Source organism: Terrapene carolina, unplaced genomic scaffold, assembly GCF_002925995.2.
Source record: "Terrapene carolina triunguis isolate 2854851 unplaced genomic scaffold, T_m_triunguis-2.0 Scaffold131, whole genome shotgun sequence".
Classification (NCBI taxonomy): domain Eukaryota; kingdom Metazoa; phylum Chordata; order Testudines; family Emydidae; genus Terrapene; species Terrapene triunguis.
Genome location: NW_020664482.1, coordinates 22165043 through 22184370, shown reverse-complemented (window position 1 = coordinate 22184370; position 19328 = coordinate 22165043). Strand labels below are relative to the sequence as shown.

General features: G+C 47.5%; 1 protein-coding gene across 1 annotated transcript in view; it reads left to right on the top strand.

Annotated features, from left to right (window-relative positions):
• Nucleotides 1–2685, top strand: part of LOC112104785 (rho GTPase-activating protein 20-like) — a 66303-nt gene extending 63618 nt beyond the window's left edge. Inside the window, exon 15 of the mRNA XM_024197323.3 lies at nucleotides 103–2685. Coding sequence (XP_024053091.2) covers nucleotides 103–1841 — 1739 coding nt within the window. The 3' untranslated portion in view covers nucleotides 1842–2685. The remainder of the gene's footprint in view (nucleotides 1–102) is intronic.
• Nucleotides 2686–19328: the final 16643 nt, after the last annotated feature.

Sequence of the window (19328 nt, the reverse complement as noted above, 5' to 3'; positions counted from 1 at the left end):
TTGATAGGCACTTTGGCAGGTAGATAGGAACACAGATAATTATGTGCATTTCTGTAGAATTGCAAAGAGTTAATTTGCATTCTCTCTGCATGTCTTCCCCAGGTATTGGCATGGCTCAGCACAACGATTCCTCTGATGAGATGGAGTTTGCTGCCTGTGACCAGGAAAGACCAAAGCATTATCGCGTGCCTGAAGCCGTCTCCATGTTTGACCCGTCCAGTGGTTTGTTACTTGAAGAGGAGCAGGAAGACTGGGATCTGTTTAGTGAGATCACTGCCTGCTACCAAAGCAAAACCAGGAAGAATGCCAGCGCAGACAGCTATGACCTCCTAGAGGAAGAGGGCTCCTTCTGCTCCATTGACTCGATACGTTCACTGAGTCCTGCGAGGGATCGGTGCTCTTCTGAGCCCAGTGTCTGCCTCAGCTCTCAGCTCCCCGCCCAGTGCCATGAGCCGGTGGCCCGCCAGTCCAGCTGTGATGCCACCATCATGCATAGTCACAATGATTACATCCAGAGGCTCAAGCAGCTGCAGCTGGAGAGCCAGAAGCTGATTGATGAAGGCCTGAGCCCTGGGCTGAATAAGACCAGGCAGAATTTCTGGCAATCACCTCAGAGCAGCTCTAGGGTGAAGAAGCTCAGCCTTCAGAAAACCAGCCTGTCCAACAGGTCCAGCTTCTCCAGCCTTTCCTCGACCACCACTTCCCCTTCAGCCTCCTCACTAAGCTCCTTAGACAGTGCTTTCTCCTACTGCTCTGAGTCCTCAGCCTTCAGCCCCACAGATGTCTCCTCCCTGCCTTTCATGTTTGGCACTTCCACCCGACTCCATGCTTTGTCTCCAAAGACAGCACAGAGGTCCCTGAAAGAATGGAAAAAGCCCTTGACATCTCCTTTGCCCTTGAACCCTTGTGACTTGGACTCATGGAGCAAGTATGAGCAGAGGGACATGGGGAGCAGTCATAGCATTGGGGAAGTGAAGGGCTTTGTGCCCATCAATGGGGCAGCCATGGGAAGCCTGTTAAATGAGAGTGACTGGGAGGACGAGGAAAGACAAGTGAGATGTGCCAGGGGCTCTGGACAAGCTCTCAGAAAACAATGTTATTTCAAGGAGTCTGAATGTAAAACAGACCCCCCCACTCATATCCCAACCAATGAGAGCTCATCAGCGATTGGCCAGCAAGGGCCCAGGGAGAAATCAGTTAAGCACATTGAGATAAAAGGCCCAGAGGTTTCCCCTCCCAGGCAGGAAAGCCTGAAGCGCACCAAGATAACCTTTTACATGGCCCCAAATAAAGGAAGCCCACAGGGGTCTCCAATGGAACAGGAGGATGAGGGTTTCTCAGTGAACGTCCATAGCACCAAATCAAACAGCAGCAGTGACCAAAACACGTCCAAGAGCCAACAAACAGTAAGAGTCCATATACCCCAGACAGTGTTCTATGGGCAGAACACCCCTTTGGTGCTGCAGTCTGTCTCCAGGAGATACCATCACGAAGCAACGAGCCAGCGGCTGCAGGTGGAGTGCAAAGAGACTCCCCAAAGCATTCCCCCTGCAGAGGGGCTGACGGACGATGCTCAGCATGTGGCATCTGCCAAAAGCCACAGGAAGAGCGTCAATGCCTTCAGCCACACCATCCGCATCATCCTCCCGGCCTCCATCCGCAACACCGTCAGGGAATACTTCAAGCATGATGAGGCTAAGAACTGCCATGCAGCGGATGCAGAAGCTGTGGAGAGCGAACTCATCCGGGGCAGGGTGGAGTGGCTCAAAAGCCAACCACACACGGATGCATCTCCAGAGGAGTGCAAGACAGTGGCATTTGCAGAAGAGACATTTGTCTAGGAGAGGAGAGAGTGGGAACTATGACTGTTTTTTATACAGCGTGCTGGGAAAATGTTCTGTAAGATACGATCAAGGTGTGAAGAATCTAACAGACTGTGTGGGTCAATAAGTGTGAAGTGATGCTAACGTGTAATTAATGTTTGGGTTTGGGTTTTTTTTTATTCTTTGCTACCTTTTTTCTACAAAAGGTACTTAACTGACCAGTGCCCAGTGGGCTGAATCCTCCCCTAGAGTTTTAAATTAACTGAATTGTACAGACACCTTCATCTGAATTTCAAGCTCTCCTGATTGTTTTGCCTCAAGTCATAGGGGTGTGTGGGTGAGTGGAGGGGATTGGACAGTGAATTTATCTTACATTTCATAAAAAAATCATGGTGGATCCTTGACAGTGGAGCAAAGCTTTGAGTCACCCTGCAAATTTTTTAAGTTTGTACAAAACTCCACAATGTTGTTAATTTTTTGTCACCAATGTTTATTGAAATCCAAAGTATGATGCTTCACCCCTAACTCAAAATGCACAGCTAGTTCTTCTTTCTCTAACCTTCTTGTCCCCCCATAGTTTGGCTTAAAATTGAAGGGTTTTCTTTGTTGATTGAGGCTGAGATTTCAAAGGCACCTAAGGGAGTCAGTTGCCCAATTCCCATTGAATTAAAGGATTAGGCACCTTGAAAATTGCAATGTTAATCTGCTATCGTGCATCCACTTTCTCTTCTTCTGGCTTCGCCCAGCAAGTATTTGGTGCAGATCCTCAGCTCGTGTAAATGGTTGTGGCTCCACTGTCTTCAATGGAACTACAGTAGAACCTCAGAGTTATGAACATCTGGGGAATGGAGGTTGTTCGTAACTCTGAAATGTTTGTAACTCTGAACAAAATGTTATGGTTGTTCTTTCAAAAACTTGCAACTGAACATTGACTTAATGCAGCTTTGAAACTTACTATGCAGAAGAAAAATGCTGCTTTTAATCCTCTTAATTTAAATGAAACAAGCACAGAAACAGTTTCCGTGCCTTCTCAAATCTTTTTAAACTTTCCCTTTATTTTTTAAGTAGTTTATATTTAATACAGTGCAGTACTGTACTGTATTTGCCTTTTTTTTTTCTTTGCTGCTGCCTGATTGCATACTTTTGGTTCCAAATGAGACGTGTGGTTGACTGGTCAGTTTGTAACTCTGATGTTCATAATTCTGAGGTTCTACTGTATGACAATTTACACTAGCTGGAGGTCTGCTCCTTGGTTCTTCTCAGTGAGTGGCTGGTCCTATATAAGTCTCCTGGAGGAAATAATTATTTCCTGGGGATTTTAACTGATGGTGAAATTTCAAGAACTCCCTTCTGAGGTATAGAGGCAGTGAATGTGGGGATCCTAATTAAATCCTTAACCATTTTTATGAGGAATTGAGTATGGTTTGGTTTTGGCATGTTGTCCAAGGAGTTGTGGAAGTAGTTGAGAAGTGTTGCCGAGTGGATACTGAAGTAAGGTCCTCTCTGGCCAGAAAGCTGCCATGCAGTCCAAGTACTGGACTACATACGGCTGAGAAAACAGCAGCTGTTAGACAGTTACAGCTTCCCCCGAGTAGTGATTAATTCCCACTCAGTGGAGTGCATGCACCAATGTGTTGACTGACTGCAGCAGGCCTGGATCTGGGGATAAGTACAAATGATGTGAGTTTTAGAGATGATTTAATAATGAAGCTGCCAGTGATTCATCAGGACAGGAAACTTGAAAACATAGCCTCAGAGCATCTGAACCACTGTGTTCAATGAGCCTGTCCTGAAATCCTCAGCTAGGTCAGACCCATTCAAACTTGTTTAGAAGTTAAGGATGCTGCAGTTCATTTCCAAAGAGGCTGCCGCCTTCGTTTGATGGAGATTAGGAATCGCAGGTTTCTATAGATGGGAAAAGTTACAAAGGTTAAAGGTTTTTGGATGTTTGGTTGGAATGTTTTGCAGGAGTTTCCAAAGCTGGTCCCCACACTGCCACACCCATCGTGTTAAAGTAAAAGTAGGGAGGACAGAGAAGAGAAAAGCAGAGCCCAAGGAATTTGTGCATCTCTATTCACTGCTTTAGGGCCTGATCCTTCACAGTGCTAAGTGGTTCCTACAAGCTACTGAGCACTTTCCTTTCCCACTGCTGGAGCTGCTCAGCACCTCACAGGATTGGACCCTAATGCAGAGGGCAGTAATGTCTAATCAGTACAAATCACCATCACTGCTCTGATCAACACCCCTGGAAATCACCAGGGAAGAAGCTTGTCCTGTGCTCTTTGGCTGTTCCTGGTAAATTACATGTCATCAGAGGAGAAGGTGAGCACAATAGCGCATTTTCCAAGGTGTACTGAGCTCAATTGGGTACATGTAGCTTTTGACACGATCTGTGGCTCCTCTTATTCCTGGCTCACCTTGATGGCCTTTGCCTGATGAAAGATGTATATAATTGTACTACAAAAATGCCCACCATTGTTTCCCTCACACATGCTCACTGAAGAGATGTTCACCTTCTTTTCCCAAGCTATGGTTGTAATTATTTCAATAAAAGAAACACAGCTTTATTTGTCATTTAATGCCTGGCACACGTCTAGTGGTTCCTTGTCTTTAGTTCTACAGTAGTTAGTGCTGGGTAGAGGCGCTGGATTGATGGTCCTGGGATTGATGTCTTCTCTTGCTCCAGAGTCCATATATGGACTGGGCAGCAGCAATACAAACTTCACAGATTACACAAACACTGAGCCCAGCCCAGCGAGTTGGAAGGCCCCTCCTCCAGGAGTAATGTTGCATCCCCATGCCCATTCTAGCTATCTAGTTCTTCTATAGCCTTTAACACTATAATACCTGAATTCCAATCCAAGGAATGGCCAGACTAGAAAAAGGGCTAAGCATCATGCCAACTCTTCAGTAGGAGGCTACACGTGTCTATGTGACATCTGTTTGTGCCCTTGCTCCTCGCAGCTCTGACTATCTAGCCACAAGAGGAGAGACAAAATGCTGTGATGTCATTGTTGGACATGACGGACAGCCATACAATCTGAGCGCCTTCCCAATGTTAATGCATTTATCCTCACACTATACCTGGGACATAGGGAGACTCAATAAGCTCCCTTTACAGATGGACAATAAAGAGTAAGTGACTTGCCCAAGGTCACTGACCCTCCTTCCTTCCTTCCTTCCTTCCAGCCCTTGGCCTCTCCGTTGAGAAAGGTGTCCGTTGTGTGTTTGTGCTGTGGATGGTTGGTCACTGGGATCTGGACTAAGACCTATTATTTCGTTTCAAAGCGCTCACTGAATCACTATGAGATGACTGGAACTTTAGGTCACCTCGGTTCTAGCGTAGACTTCAGTCAGGCCGCTAAACACTAAATGAGCTCTGCAGTCCAATCGTCTGAGCCATCCAGTATGCTTCAGTTTTATTTTGTAACTGTCACAATTGGGCCAGATTAATCCCTGACAACGAGGCTGTTGCACCAGGGAAGAATTTGGCCATTTCGATTGCTGTGAAGCTGTCATGACCTCTCTCACAAATTACTTTTCACTGACTTATGAAAGCAATCAGAACTATTCAGCTAGTCTGACTTTAGCACTTGACTTTAATCAGCATAGACAATCTGTTTGTTATTCTTTGTGAAGGCTGCACTTTAAGCCCAAGAGCTATTGATATTTGTGTAGAATGGCACAATTTTGGCAGCAGTGGTTCATTTCCACTGCTGATGATTGAGGAAAACAGTTTCTCTTGGCACGTACCCTGGGAGGTGTAGGGAATCACTAGCTTGCTGAAAAAAGTTTAGCAGAACAAGTGTATTATTGCAATGCAATAAAAGTATTGCTATAAGACGAACTGCATTTCTGTGGTGGCTATTGAGAAACTCGCAGAAGCTACAGTGAAATGAGTCAGCCCTTGTCAAAGTGTCCTAAGTTCCCCTTTCACGGCAGGTGAAAAAGTCATAAAAATTGAGAGCAAAGTTAATCTGTACTTGGAGGACCAGAAGTTAATCTGTACTCCAAACAGTTTAATGAATAGTAAACGGGTCTAGTGGCTGAGCTGTTCACAGTCCAAACAAGGAGTTTTGGCAGAACCTCTCAAGCCAGAGCCTTGGCCAAATGCAGAGCAAAAGCTTTCAAGTCTGTGTCACATAAAGACACTAAGAATAATTCTGCTGACACGTCAGCAAGTTTAAAGAGCTAGCATCAAGCTCAGGAGGTGCAAAATAGACCCTTTGCTCTCTTGACCTAGGAATGTCAGGTCTGGGTGGTTCTCCCTGTATATTTTTTCCAAACAAAGACTTGGGGGGTGAGGGGAAGGAGGGAATAGGAGAAAAACTTCCAATAGCTCAGCCCTGTGAAGCAAACCTATAATAACAAGCCATGATGCACCGACCCAGTGTGCTATCAGAGACCAGCATAAGCAGTCCTACGCTGTGAACAACTCTCTATGCTGCCCCACTCCTGTAAGAACTGTATAATGACAACCCTGCATGTGCAGTCCCAGCATCCATAAGCAACCCTACAATAACAACTAGGCCGTGTATGTATGCTCTTCACATTAGTGGGTATCTGTGGTTGCAGTGAGAGAGGCATTCAGCACAATGGGCGGGAACTGACGGTGGGACAGGATTTGCCTCCTTATCTCTGGTGTCTTAACCCTAAAGGTTTTAATATAGTCTCCTTCATAGTAGTGGAGAGCACAGCTGTTTGTGGTCTGGGGACCCAACTGCCCCTGAACCATGGCCAGGACATGTTGTGGGGGGAGGAGTGGGAGTGTGTGGCACGGACCACGTAGCCTTTATTCTCCTGAGCCATGGATGAACCAGCATGGCTGTGGGGTGTGATGCCTCCTCTCTCCCAAGCCTGTGACCCCTTTATAACTGTGACTTTTGAAAGCGTGACCTGTTCGCTATTTTGAGGCCCCTTGTTTCTCCTCACTGAGCTGCCGTCAAGGAAACAAACTCTTTTAGTGTAAACACCCCTGAGGGCCTACAGCCTTTTCCTTTTCCAGGCTACATAAACAATTCTGTATTTGCTGCTTAGCCAGAAAGTTAAGGCAACCCATCCTCTCTCCTCCCCCCTCCACCCCCTCAGCCCCTCCACACATTAGCCTCTGCCAGTTTCACAAGGTTCAACAAAGTCAGAGGCAGCTCAGAGGTCAAGTGGCCACCAAAGCTCCCCGTTAGGGTGGATCACACAACCCCCAGCTTATCCTGTGCTAGAGTTTTAGTGGATTTTCCTCTTGCTGAGGGAAAAACGGTTTGTGGTCACCACAAAGCTTCTGAGAGGCACACTTGAAAGGCGGGAACACGCTGACCCACAGAGATGACTCATATTTGCACTAACTCTGTCCTCGGCTAACACAAACAGGGTGATACCATCAGCCCCCTCCACACCCACCCTTCCGCCACTAGTCAGCAGCACGCGTTTGTGGTCACTTTGCAATGCTCCTACTTTGAAAGGCCACAGCAGACCAAGAGATATAATGGCCGTGCTTGCAACATTTGCACTTCTTTTAGGGTTGCCAGGTGTCCGGTTTTCAACTGGAACTTCCGGTCAAAAAGGGACCCTGGCAGCTCTGGTCAGCACAGCTGACCGGGCCACTAAAAGTCCGATTGGCTGCAGCAGGACTAAGGCAGGCTCCCGGGAAGTGGCGGCATGGCCGGCTCCTAGGCAGAAGGGCAGCCAGGGGGACTCCATGCACTGCCCCCGCCTGCAGGCACCATCCCAAGGAGGCTCCGCAGCGCCCATTGGCCAGGAAGCCATGGCGGGCGCAAATCTGGGGCACCACGGCCAATGGAAGCTGCGGAGCTGGCACTCCTCTGCCTAGGAGCCAGACATGCTGCTGCTTTCTCTGTCCCCAGGAAATGCCGGGCTGTGCTGGTGCGGCTGCTATTTAAGGGGCCTCCTGAGGTCAGTGCCTCCTGGAGCCCCTGTGAACTGCACCAGCCAGAGCCACCCAGAGCCCACACCCCAACTCCCTGCCCCAGCCCTGAGTCCCGGCAGCTGCTTGGGGAGGAGGGGGTCAGGAAGAGCTGCTCCGAATTTGCGGCTCCCTTCCCCGGTAGTCCCTACCCAGGAGCCTCCACTTCAGCCCTCTGAGCTCTCTGGGTATGTCTACACTTCAATTAAATGTCCTGCTGGCCTGGCTCAGCGGACTGGGGCTGTAACATTACTGTGCAGACATTTGGGCTCTCTGAGCCCCTCCCCCCTTGGGGGTCTCAGAGCTTGGGGTGCAGCTAGCCCAGACACAGCCCCACAGCGAGCCCCAGTCAGTGGGCTTTAATTGCAGTGCAGACACACAGACACACACACACACACATCCTCCACACAGCAGCTGCTAGCCTAGGTGTCTGTGCAGGCCAGTGTATGTAGGTTCGTGTGGTTTTGGGCGTGTCTCTGTCAGTGCATCCAGGGGCGGTGCACTGGGGCTGATCCGGCCTCCACCACTGGGGTGGCCACTGCAACCCACCCAGTCAGCGGGGCACATCAGGAGCCACCCCAGCAGCCAGACATCACACTGGTGGGTGCGCCCCAGAGTCTGCAGAAAGTAAGTGGCTCATGTGGTCTGATGGTACCAACACCACAGGCAGCACAAAAGGGGCCTGGCAATAGGGAATGCAGAGCTTCACTAGGCCTGATGTTCCTGAAACTGCTGAGCTAGTCCCTGGCTATGGAATCTCCCTCACGCCCATATACAGACCCTTTATGTTTCAAATAAAGAACAACTTGGAAATTATAGGAGAAAGTTTATTTTTAAGGGCACCTCCCCAATGTTTTATTTGTGACACACACTCATATACAAATAACACATTGTATTACAGTGCACAAGCCTTTGCATGATTATTGGTGTATACAAGACAATATTTATTGATTTGATGTGTAATGTGGAGCATTGGGCACCGAACGAAGGACAGGTGGTCATGCTGTGTGTGACATTCCAACATATTTCCTCTCAACCTGCTTTGGGACAAATCTAGGACACAGTACAGGTGAAAAAAAAAAAGAACACTAGACAATTTATTGGCTAGTCAGATGGTAAAATAGGGAAAGGTCAGTTTCTGCAGGATGAATTACATTTTATGCAACCTCATAGAAGAGCTCTAATGAATTCATAAAATAACATCACTGCAATATTAAGCTTACATATATAAACATAAGTGTCAGGAAATGTTAACATTAAGACTCCCGTAACATTAATTTGTCCACATTGCATATATTGTCTATTAAAGCATATATTTAAACAATTTAACTAATCATTAAGCATGGAACAGCATCACTTTTCCCCCGCTGTTCATTGTCAGGTATGGAAGGAGTCAGTCAGTGGCTGCAGCACTACTGGATCTCCTACCAGGACAGTTGGGTGAAGGCAAGGAAAATCAAGCTCCTACAATAGCCTCTTTAGTCTCACTCATTGCGAGTGAGTGAGGCTCTTTTGGGGGGCAATTAATTTTACAATTGTGTTTAAAATCTACCTGGTGAGGTGAAGGGTATTTGAATCACCCATTCCATCTCTCACATTCAAACTGTTGCAGCTCCAAGTCGTCTCCTGGTCCCTGCCTGGGCCTTGCACTGAAAATGAGCAAATGAGCAAGGGTGGGGGAGAGCGAGTGATGGAGGGAGGGGGGATGGAGTGAGTGAGGGGTGGCGCCTCAGGGAAGGGACAGGGGGCGGGGCCTTGGAGAAGAGGCAGGGCAGGAGGCAGGGCAAGCGTGTTTGGTTTTCTGCAATTAGAAAGTTGGCAACTCTACCTTCTTTCCATCAGCTATCAATGCGCTAATGTGCCAGAGATGGGGGTGCGGGGCTCTCTGTAACGCTAATGACATCTCGTGCTTGTGTCCCCTCAGTCCAAGGGTATGTCAAAACTGAAAAAAAAAAAAAAAAATCCTGCAGCCATGAGTCTCAGGGTATGGCCAGACTACCCGCCGTGTCGGCGGGTAGCAATCGATTTATCGGGGATCGATATATCGCGTCTCGTTAAGATGCGATATATCGATCCCCAAACGCGCTCCCTGTCGACTCCGGAACTCCACCGGAGTGAGCGGCAGTAGCGGAGTCGACGGGGGAGCCGCGGCCGTCGATCCCGCGCCGTGTGGACCCAAGGTAAATCGATCTAAGATACTTCGACTTCAGCTACGCTATTCACGTAGCTGAAGTTGCATATCTTAGATCAATCCCCCCCCAGAGTAGACCAGCCCTCAGAGCCTGCATCACTTGACAGACTTACAGGCTGTGTGCTATGGGGCTGAAAATAGTAGTGTAAATGTTCTCGCTCAGGCTGGAGCCTGGGCTCTGAAACCCAGTGACAGGGGAGCAGCTCAGAGCCCCAGGCACCAGCCCGAGTGGGAACAGCTACCCTGCTATTTTTTAGCCCGAAAGCACAAGCCCCCTGAGCCCAGTTGACCCAGGCTCTGAGACTCGCTGCCATTGAGTCTTTCTTTTATTTTGCAGTGTAAACATACAGCCCTGAGCACCGCCAGCGCTCTAGGCTGGCAGGCAAAAGTCTTTTGTACTTGAGCCCTTCCAGCATCAAAGAGCAATTTTGGGGGGCAATTAAATTTACAATAGTGTTTAAAATCTCAGCACCAAAGCTGTTCAGGGAGCATGGGCACCAAAGCATGGGTACCAAAGGCTTCTGATTAAACTGAAGCAAATTCGTTCATGAGACAATTCAGGGTTCCCTGGGACCACAGGCCAGAAAATGGAGACTGGTCTCCCCCTCACGTTTGCCCGCTTTGGCAATAGCCTCCATCTCTTCACCCTACGTCCTGGCTGAGCAAAATACTAACTAGCAAGACCATATGCAAAAACCACGAGTTCGTCTTCAGCTGCCCTCTGCAGAGCTCCACTTGTGGGCTAAAGGCACCTGCACCAGAAGCATCTGTTGAGCAATGCCCACTGGCCTCACCCTCCCCTCATGGCGAGGTCTGAGGGTATGAAAAGGGGAGTGGCCTCCACGTCATAATTCGAACCACCACAGGTGCGTCGAGCTCTGATTGCATGCAGTATGCTCCCTGCTTTCCTCCTCAGTTTTTCTTTTTCTGCTCTTTCGGGGGTTACTTTTGTTTGTAGTTATTAAGATTGTCAGTGAATTAGATGCAGATTTCCATGAATCGCACAAATGCTGGTTATTTACCCCCAAATTGACATTGATGTCATGGCAGCATTGTACGCAATCCCACCATTTATTAATTTACTTATTTAAATTGAGCCCGTAGCTGTTATAGAATCGTAGGACTAGAAGGGACCTCGAGAGGTCCCCTAGTCCAGTCCCCGCCACTCATGGCAGGACTAAGTCTGATTTAGCGATATTCCCACCCCTCCCTCAGCCAAAATGGCTTTCATCACCGGGGGAACCAAATGCAATTGTCAGAAACTGCTTTCTGGTCTGATGGGAAGTGGAAAACACACCACAAGGTTTTGCCTTTTGTGAATCCAGCAAATCACGTGTGTTGGGGGATGGGGTAACAGGCAATGTCACTGCACGGGGAGAGTTTCTTCACAGCGATCTAGCTGCAAATGCTCACATGGGGCCAAATCCAATGCCCATTGAAGTTACTGGCAGTCTTTCCTTTGGCTTCAATGGGAGTTGGATCAAGCCCATTAGCAAATTTGTAATTTTTGTAAGTGACCATGTGGTAAAGACACCAACATGTACTGGCCTCCCTGCTACCACTGGGCTGATACTCCAAAACTGCCACTTCTAATCTCAGGCATTTTGAGACAGCAGATAGGAATTGACAGCTGAAGGGACCAAAATATTATTTCTAACTTAATTATTGTGAGACCAATTCTCATCTGTCAGTACCTGATAAGGCTGCATTAGACAGTAGACTACCATGCCATCCAGTGCCTTGATTCAGCCAGCATGCCACGCAATTCACATGTTAGAGATAGTATTAGCTCCTATCGATGCAAAAATAGTGGGCGGGGGGGGACGGAATTGCATGGCAGCTGACAAATCGAGATTAGGATAAAGGAAAGGCTTGCTGGAGCCAAATTTTCAGGCAGAATCAAAATATTATTATAACCTACATTTTTGTCTGGAAGAATGACTTCCTCACTGAAGATTTAGTAAGTATGTTGTCTGCAATAATTGACCCAGCTTTGATATCTTCCAGCAGAGATAAATTTAAGAACACAGCACTTATAGAGGACTTGTCATCTTCAGAGTCCTTTACAGACATTAACTAATTAACCCTTGAGGAGAGTATCACCATATTTACAACTGGGGAAACCAAGGCAGAGAGGTGAAATGAGTTGCTCAAGGCCACAGAAGAAGCGATTGTCAGAGTTGAGATTAGAACTCAGACGCTCCAGGCAACCAGAATTATGCCCAACTCATTAGAGTAAACCATGTAGAATAGTTCCTGTAGGCTCAGCAAGAGAGAGGTCCCTCTTTTACTCTCTCATTAGAGTGGAGCAATATGTTCACGTGTGGCTGTATGCACACAGTGAGTCGGGCCCCATGACTTTAAACTGGCACAGCTGGACAGTCCAGAGGCAGATAGAATACTACCCACAGCCATTACTGTCATTGTCTAGCTAGCTCTATCTCTAGGGATGCTAGGACTGGCTGTTTTTCTCTGCTATCTCATCTTTCTGGGTGTGTCAGAGCTATTTAATTCATGTTCCATCTATCACATAGTGGCAGCTATAGCCCCTGTTTGCTGGAGACCGCCTAGAAATAAACAAAAACCCCTCAAATATGGGGCCATATCCTCAACTGGTGTAAATCATCCTCACTCTGTTGAAGTCAGTGGAGCAATGCGCATTTACACTAGCTGAGGATCTGGCCCATGACATTTTAGGAGCTTTTTTTTTTTTATGAGAATTGTACTGCTTGGGTGCAAAAAAACCAGAAAATGCTGAAAACACTGATAGTGCTAAGATGTGCCGTGACCTGGCGTGCCAGGGAACTACTTCCAGGAGTAACCCAGTCAACCTCTGCAGCACTCCTCAGCTTATGGACCGCTCAGTGAGAAAGGATGCAAATATATAGAGGCCTGGCTTCTCCCATGAGAAAAGGCCACACCTTCCTTCAACATGTAGCCCTAGTATTTGTATATAGATGGATTTTTCCTCTGACTATGTCTACACTGGAGCTGAAAGGTGTACACGTTCCCACCGATGGAGCTAGTGTGCAGTGTAACCACACTGACATGAGCAGCAGGACGGGCTAGCTGCCCCAAGTATTATCCCATCAGAGACCCCAGGTATAAGCTTGGGTGATTAGTTCCTCCCACTGTTCATGCCGCCATGGCTGCGCTTCAATTTTAGCGTGCTGGCTGGATTAGAGCAGGGGTGGGTATGGCTACTCCACCTGGAAATTACACTTGCGGGCTCCTGTGTAGACATTCCTCATGGGGCTACCCTTCTGAAATCAGAACAGGGGATGGCTATTGGTCAAAGCGGGGCTGACCCATATTGAAAGGCTGTACGCTAAGCCGTGAAGGGACACCAGTGACAGTCACTCAGGAAGGGGACTTGTGTAGCTGTCATCCATGAACCGACAATGCTCTGCGCCTGACCGGACCTATAAAGCAAGGACAGAGCCAGGGCCGGCTCTAACTTTTTTGCTGCCCCAAGCAGCAAAAAAAAAGCGCCGCGCCCCCCCCCCCCCCCCTTACCAGGTGCCGCCCCAAGCATGTGCTTGGTTGCCTGGTGCCTGGAGCCGGCCCTGGACAGAGCAGACCATCTAAATTGCCTCAGAGAGGCAGTGATTCATGTACCTCAGGCCCATTTTGTTCAGATTTCGAGTGCACATTTTGCTCCCTCATCCTCCAGACTGACTGGAACCATTCTAGTGCGAGGGTCAGCTATAGCTTTTCCTCCCAGAATCCCTGTTTCCACCTCTGACCTATCAACAAACCCAGGAGAACAGCTCTCCCAGGATATCTCTATAGTGGATTTTCTCCCAGCAGCCCTTGTCTCCCAGGCAGCCTTTTGGGTGGTGGGCCCATCTCTGTGCCACCAGCCAGGGAGTACATGTGCTAATAGGGACCGTGGGTTATTTTTACTACGTACACATCAAAGGAAACAGACTTCTCACCCTAAGACCCTTTTCCTGGAAAGGCAGCCATATTCTGAATGGGAATGTGACAGTCGCGCGATCCTGTCAGCCGGCAGCTAATCACTCAGTTTGTCACCTGCTGGGTATGTGGCCTCGAGGCTGGACTCAGGGGAGCGGTGCTGACAGCTTTCAGCAGCAGCTTGTGGCCCAGCTTTGAAGTATAAGTAGGAGAGCACTGAGGGTGAAGCTGCAATGAGCCAGACCTGTTGGCTCTCGCATGGGAAAGTCACAGTGTGGAGGGAAATTTGAAGGGGGCGGGGGGTTATGGTGGAAATAACTGGAGCATTGATGCATCGCCAGTGACCCAGGTGGTGTTGATTATTTTATTTACCCCTTCTGAGGTATGGCAATATGGCAAAAAGCATATTCCAACTCCCCTAATGCACTCAAAGGACTCATGGGGCAGGAGGGCAATTTCAGAGTAATGCTAGAGACTCCTTCCCATGTGCTTGCAGATGCCACAGCACTTGCAGCTCCAAGAGCAGGAAGCCAAGACAAGGAATCAAATGTGAATCACTTCCAAACGACAGCACAGAATAGAGGCTAATGCTGGATTGTATTTGCCATGTGGGACTGAAGCCTTGTTCTAGTGTCAGGACCCACTTCTGCAACTATGAGGTAGGAATACTCAGCGCTGCTCCATTTAGCGCTAGATTTCATAGTCACCAGCCACTGTTCAGGTTGCTTGGATCCAGGCCCTTCTCTAGTGCTGAAGTACTTCACCACACTAAGCCCTGGTCTACACTACAGGGTTAGGTCGAATTTAGCCGCGTTAGGTTGATTTTATAATGAATGCGTCTACACAAGCAACCCCGTTCTGTCGACCTAAAGGGCTCTTAAAATTGACTTCTGTAATCCTCCTCGGTGAGGAGAGTAGCGCTTAAATCGACCTTGCTAAGTCGAATTTGGGGTAGTGCGGATGCAAATCAACGTTATTGGCCTTGATAGCAGAACATCAGTGATTGCGTTGGCTGTTTGAATCACAGCAGTCCCCACAGTAGATTTGCCCACTCCAAATTGATTCCTGACTGACTGGTAGCAGTCAGGCATTGCAAGCTTCCACAGGGCTATCGCCACTCACTTCTCAACTGTCAGGGCAGCTCTCATCTTGGTATTCTTGCGCTTCAGGGTGGGGGAAAGCAACTCACAGAGTTCCAGGAAAGTGGCCTTACTAATCATCCCATACCTGCAACACTATGCAGTCCCACCAGTCTGTGCTTGTTTGCCGGGCCCAGAATCAGTGTTCCACTGTATCAACTTGCCCCACTGCCACCATGATGTCCCAATTGCCACATCCCGTGCTTTCAGGAACGTCTGTGTCCATGTCCTCATCACAATCGTCCTCGTGCGTCTCTTAGCCAGGTTCTGCACATACTGCAGTATAATGCGCGAGGTGTTTACAATGCTCGCAACAGCAGCGGTGAGCTGAGCGGGCTCCGTGCTTGCTGTGCTATGGCGTCTGCATGGGTAACCCGGGCAAAAAGGCGCGAAATAATTGTCTGCAGTTGCTTTCACAGAGGGAGGGAGGGGAGAGTGACGACATGTACCCAAAACCACCGGCGACAATGTTTTTGCCCCTTCAGGCATTGGGAGCTTAGCCCAGAATTCCAATGGGCAGCAGAGACTGTGGGAACTGTGGGATAGCTTCCCACAGTGCACCACTCCGTGAGTCAATTCTAGCCACAGTATTGAGGACGCACCCCGCCGACTTAATGCGCTTAGTGGGGACGTACACAATCGACTGTATAAAATCGATTCCTAAAAATCGACTTCTATAAAATCAACCTAATTTCGTAGTGTAGACATACCCTAAGAAGCAACATCCTTGCTCTGTGGTGACCCAGCCCTCTACCAGTGATCTATGCTATGCATACACCACTACCCACTGCCAGGGGAAAGGAGCAGGAGTTGGGACTAAGGACCAAAGATGATCAGGGTAAGGTGTTGTCTCTCTTTCATTTTCAGGAGGGTCCAGTCAAGAACTGTATTTCTTAATAAAATGCCTTTGTCCTTTGCCCACTTCTGCCTGCCTCAGTGAAGCAATGAGACAAAGAAACACAACTGGGAAAAGGTGGTCACGTAGGACACTGTGTGAGGGGCTGTTCCGCATAGGCTGCTAAATCTGCAGTGGCAAACTGGACACTCATCAAAGTGACTCTGAAGCCCTGATGCTGCATCATGCTCTTGTAATCCTGAAATAAACTTGGGAACCTCTAATTGTCCTGCTGGGAAATTGAATCTGACCTACTGGTGTTGGGCTGAGTGGGTAGGAAAGACCTGTGCAGGGCCATGTCTCCATAAATCCATAAATCCCTAGTCTCCGCTAGCTGTACTTTTTCAGTGATGCTGTCCTAAGGGAAAAGCAGCAGAAATCAAAAGCCTAGAGTGGATATTTGGAGGGTGTCAATCTTTTATCCTCTAAAAGAACAGGAGTACTTGTGGCACCTTAGAGACTAACAAATTTATTAGAGCATAAGCTTTCTGGGCTACAGCCCACGAAAGCTTATGCTCTAATAAATTTGTTAGTCTCTAAGGTGCCACAAGTACTCCTGTTCTTTTTGCGGATACAGACTAACACGGCTGCTACTCTGAAACCTATCTTTTATCCTCTGTTACACATTACCTTAAGGCCCTGGGGTGATCTTCCAGCAGCCAAAGAGGGCGAGGTAGGACTCACTTCAGCACTCCTCTAGGCCCAGCCCAAGGCATTGCTGCTCTGGGAAGGCCTTCTGACATGGGTAGATGTTTTGAGTCAGGGGATGTGAATTCAGTGCCCAAACTGGAGAGGAGATTATAAGAAGGGGAAGAAGAAGAAGTGGGGAGGGTGCCCTAAAAGGAACTGAGGTTGCATTCCCTGCCTTGTTGTTTTATTATCTTCACTGAAGGATCTGGTGATGCTGCTGTACAGAGAGTGCCACCTTGTGTCCAGTTGAAACCTACAGGAATGACTTCTTGAACTGTAGCCGTCAGCCTAAATCTCTCTCTTTAAGTAACCGCATGGAGCTGTTTTTAGCAATGTTGTTCTAGCAAGTCAAGCCTTATGTTTAATGACCCTGACTAAAGGTCTGATCAAGGGGGTAATTTAGCTCTGGTTTTACTAACCTTCATCAGTAAGGGCTTAGTGCGGCAAAGCAAAACACAAAACCAAGGCTGGGAATCCAGATTCCCACTCTAGCCAAAACTCAGTTTGGAGGTTCAGATAAATAATTTGGTTTGGACTCATCTTAATTTGATCATGTGGAACCAGTTTTTTAACTATCTATTCTACCTTAAACTCCTTACACTTGAATAGTTAAAGTCCTGGTGTTCTAATTAATCTAATCTATGTATCTTTCTATTGTGCTAAGTATCATTATTAAAAATATTAATATGTGCACCTGGAGGGGATGTGATTGGTAGGAACATGCATTAAAAATATGGAATACTGAAAAGGTCAGCATTCTGGAATGTTAGTCACCAGGGTTCTAGAATGATAATCATCTTATTCCCATTACACTAAGGGTCTGACATAAAATGCATGATAAAAGACAATTCAACCGACGAGCAGAAATTCCCTCCTTAACTCACCCCACTGCATTTACTGTAGCACACCATACAATAGCATTGATGTATAAACTCACTTTCAGAGACCCCTGCAAATGAATTATATCTACTTGGCTCAGGTTAGGGGTGTATATGTGCGGTGTGTCATGCTGCTTGACTTTTCGTGATGGTTTGGGTTGCTGAAGAACCTACTTATCTTTGGTGATATGGAAGCCATGTAGATTCATTTTTCTGAGGGGTGTTTTGTGAGGGAAAGAAAGACTTGTTATTATTAAACCTTTATTAGTAATGCATTAGTGCCAACAACCAAAAGAATCCACTGAAACTAAAGAACATAGTGCAGAAGCTGAAAAAAAATGGGCCCATAACATGCAAGTACCTGAACATGTCTCTGGTTAATGCATGTTGGGGAATAAGGAACTGGACCCCAGCAGTCTCTGCTGTTGTGCTATCACACCCCAGCTCCTCAATAGTGGTGACGCAATCCAAAGGTGTGGTTTTCATCAGGCAAATACGGGAAGAACCAAGTGCAGAGGGAGGGGCCAGTCTCTTGCTTCTCAGTAGGCCCCCATTCCTCACAGTCCCAAGACTGCTGCTAGAACACAGCCTAGCTGCTTTCAGCTACCAGGTCATTCCTGCTCTGCTCTGAGCGGTTCCTCAGAGCAGCTTGCTCTTGGATTGTTAGCTCAGTAGCAGCTGTGACAGTGTACCCCATAAGGCTTTATGGGGAGGGGGTGCTTATAAATGTATGTATGACATAACTGGAATATGTTTTGTGCTGCCTGTGCCAGGTAACATATCTCCGTAAAGGTTATGGTCTACTATATCTATTCATCCTATTTGTACATATATATATATCATTTTCTACCTGAGGTTAAGAACATGGGCTGTATGCTTGCTTGGTTTCTAAGTAAGCTTTGGGAGGCATTTGGTCAGCTTCTTTAGGAAGGAATTCGCCAGGTTAAGTACCTGATCAGGAAACACTTGGGGAACAATGCATCTTGGAATGCTCCAATCCACATAAGAAGTCTTCCTGGAGACATGCAAGATACCATGTGGACAATGGCTTCGGCCTGTAAAGACTGAGTCATGCAGGGACATGTGACTTGCCCAGGTGACTCCAGAACTCCATCTTGGAGCTGGACTTTGCATAGGAGGGAGGAGGGGGGTCTCCTCCCACAAGAGAGAGTCTATTTAAACCTGGGAGAGACCCCTCCATTTTGTCTTCAGCTGGCTAAAGAAGGAGCCTCTCCACCCCCCCAGGATGCTTGAAGGAAACTGAAACAAAAGACAGTAACTACAGGGGTTGTGAGAGATTGCTGGACCCAGGCTAAAGGGAGATTAGCCTGTGAAAGGGAGCATTCTGGAACTGGTGAGGAACTTATCTGTATTTAGTTTGATTAGGCATAGATTTGCGCATTTTATTTTATTTTGCTTGTGACTTACTTTGTTCTGTCTGTTACTACTTTGAACCACTTAAATCCTACTGTCTGTATTTAATAAAATCACTTTTTATTTAGTAATTTACTCAGGGTATGTATTAATACCTGGGGGAGCAAACAACTGTGCATATCTCTCTATCTGTGTTATAGAGGGCGAACAATTTATGAGTTTGCCCTGCATAAGCTTTATGCAGGGTAAAACGGATTTATCTGGGTTTAGACCCCATTGGGAGTTGGGCATCTGAGTGCTAAAGACAAGCACACTCCTGTGAGCTGTTTTTGGGTAAACTTGCAGTTTTGGGACAAGTGATTCAGACCCTTGGTCTGTGTTGGAGTCAGACAGGAGTGTCTGACTCAGCAAGACAGGGTGCTGGAGTCCTGAGCTGGCAGGGAAAACAGAAGCAGGGGTAGTCTTGGCACATCGGGTGGCAGCTCCCAAGGGGGTTTCTGTGA